Below are 1,891 nucleotides of genomic sequence, written 5' to 3' on the forward strand. Positions count from 1 at the left end.
TCCCGCTACGGCAGTTTTGTCCTTTATTTAAATTAGCGCGACAAATTTTGGAAAATGTACAATATCCTGCAGCCACCGATTGTTTCACTAATTGTTTTAATTTCTTTGCAATCAGTCAGTTTGATAGCACAGAATGTATGCTTTACGACAGTAAAAAGCGCATGAAAAGAGCCCCAAGATGCCTGCGTCTCATTGTCATTGCTGCTACTGCAATTTTTGTTTTTGTTGTTTTGTTTTGTTTTGTTTTGTTCAAAAACATTTTCCAAAGCCTACTGTCTCTTACACATTCTTTCGATTAACATTTTAGTTAGATAAGGCTTTCATTGACAAACATAAAAGATAGATCACAGAACCTGTAACTTAAATAAGATAAATACAAAATTATAATCAGTTTCACTAGTTCTTATTTGATATGTAACTAACGTAAAGTTATATATACAGTTCATAAACTCCGCTTATAACAATATCGCTTATAACGATATACCGCTTATAACGATATACCACTTATAACACTGTACCGCTTATGATGTTGTTGCCTAGGTTCCGACATTTGTTTTCAAAATTGATTGCCGATATCCTGATATTATCATATAAATTCGGCGGCCTTTAAGGTATTTGTTTTCTTCATTGCTTTGTTATGTCTGTTTCAAATGATTAACGTGTTCTTGTTGTTCTGTTACTAGTAAGTGATATTTTATTTGCAGTTACGTTGAAAATATGTCCATTTTGACCCATATATATACTCTATTTCCTCCAAACCATTTAATCTTTGAAGGAAACACTTTTTTTGGAAGCTGCAATACTGCCCGTAATAAACAATAATCAAACGAATTGCATAGTGGATCGGATCGGCAATGGTCAATGCAGTCACTAACAGAGACGTTAGTGAGTTCCTCGTAATTATTGTCTAGTGCTATTTTATACTTGAACCTTTGAAATGTGTCGGCATACCCGTTTTTACACTGTGCTAAACTGATGCATTCATCATTACTGAAGCTGTAACTAAGGGAGAATGGACACTTGACAATACATTTTGTAGTTGGCATGGACCAATACCCTGAGTCACATAAACTTATTGGAACATTTGTTGCATACTCTCCGTCATTGCATGCATCCTTGAACGTAACACGTGACCCTTCTAGTATTATTAAAGATGATATTTCACTTATATTAGTAGATGTGACGTAATAAATTCCTTCTGTAGTCTGGATATGTGCGTAATCAAAAATGAAGTTATTATAAACCATTGGTGGCGGGGAGCATGGCAATACACACTTTGGCTCCACACCATATTTCCATTGTCCTGATTCATCACAGACGAGCATATTGTCACCAATGTGATAAAAGCCAGAATCACAGCGTACCACAATCACTGCCCCTATATTGTTCATATTCCCATAAATACTGCCGTTTACAATTGTTGGCCTTTCTCTACATTCTTCAAATACACAATCAACGTTGTTGTCTTCAACAACACACGTTTTGTTTTCCTCGCACGGATCACTATTACAAAGATTGCCACTTGCAATCATCCACGATTCTTTCTCGCTATATATTGTTTTAACCACCTTTTGAAGTTGAATTGTTGCATTTTCGGGTTTTAGATTCAGTTCGCAGATTCTGTAGAAGCGGTCGTAGTTAATAGATTCGCATTCTGTTTTAGCTTGGCATTTTTCTACGCATGCCCAGAGAGACATTTCAGTTATCATGTTGAATGTATTTCCGTTTGATTTGCTTGCATGTTTAATTCCTTTAATCGTTAAGGATGTCAGAGATGACCCAAAGAAAAGGATTACACACAAAGTTAGTGTTATTAACGGTATTTTATTTAGAGTAGACATTTTTCAATTTAACTTCTCTGCTGAATAATGAACCAAATGCATCAAAACGC

At 35.3% G+C, this 1,891-nt stretch overlaps 1 protein-coding gene across 1 annotated transcript; it reads right to left on the reverse strand.

Moving 5' to 3' along the window:
- Window positions 1-704: 704 nt before the first annotated feature.
- Window positions 705-1,891, reverse strand: LOC132748199 (sushi, von Willebrand factor type A, EGF and pentraxin domain-containing protein 1-like). Its single transcript, XM_060737764.1, has one exon. The coding sequence runs from the start codon at window positions 1,839-1,841 to the stop codon at window positions 705-707; it is 1,137 nt and encodes a 378-aa protein (XP_060593747.1). The 5' UTR covers window positions 1,842-1,891.

The sequence above is a fragment of the Ruditapes philippinarum genome, unplaced genomic scaffold (genome assembly GCF_026571515.1).
Source record: "Ruditapes philippinarum isolate M1 unplaced genomic scaffold, ASM2657151v2 ctg356_1_1_1_1, whole genome shotgun sequence".
Taxonomy (NCBI): Eukaryota; Metazoa; Mollusca; class Bivalvia; order Venerida; family Veneridae; genus Ruditapes; species Ruditapes philippinarum.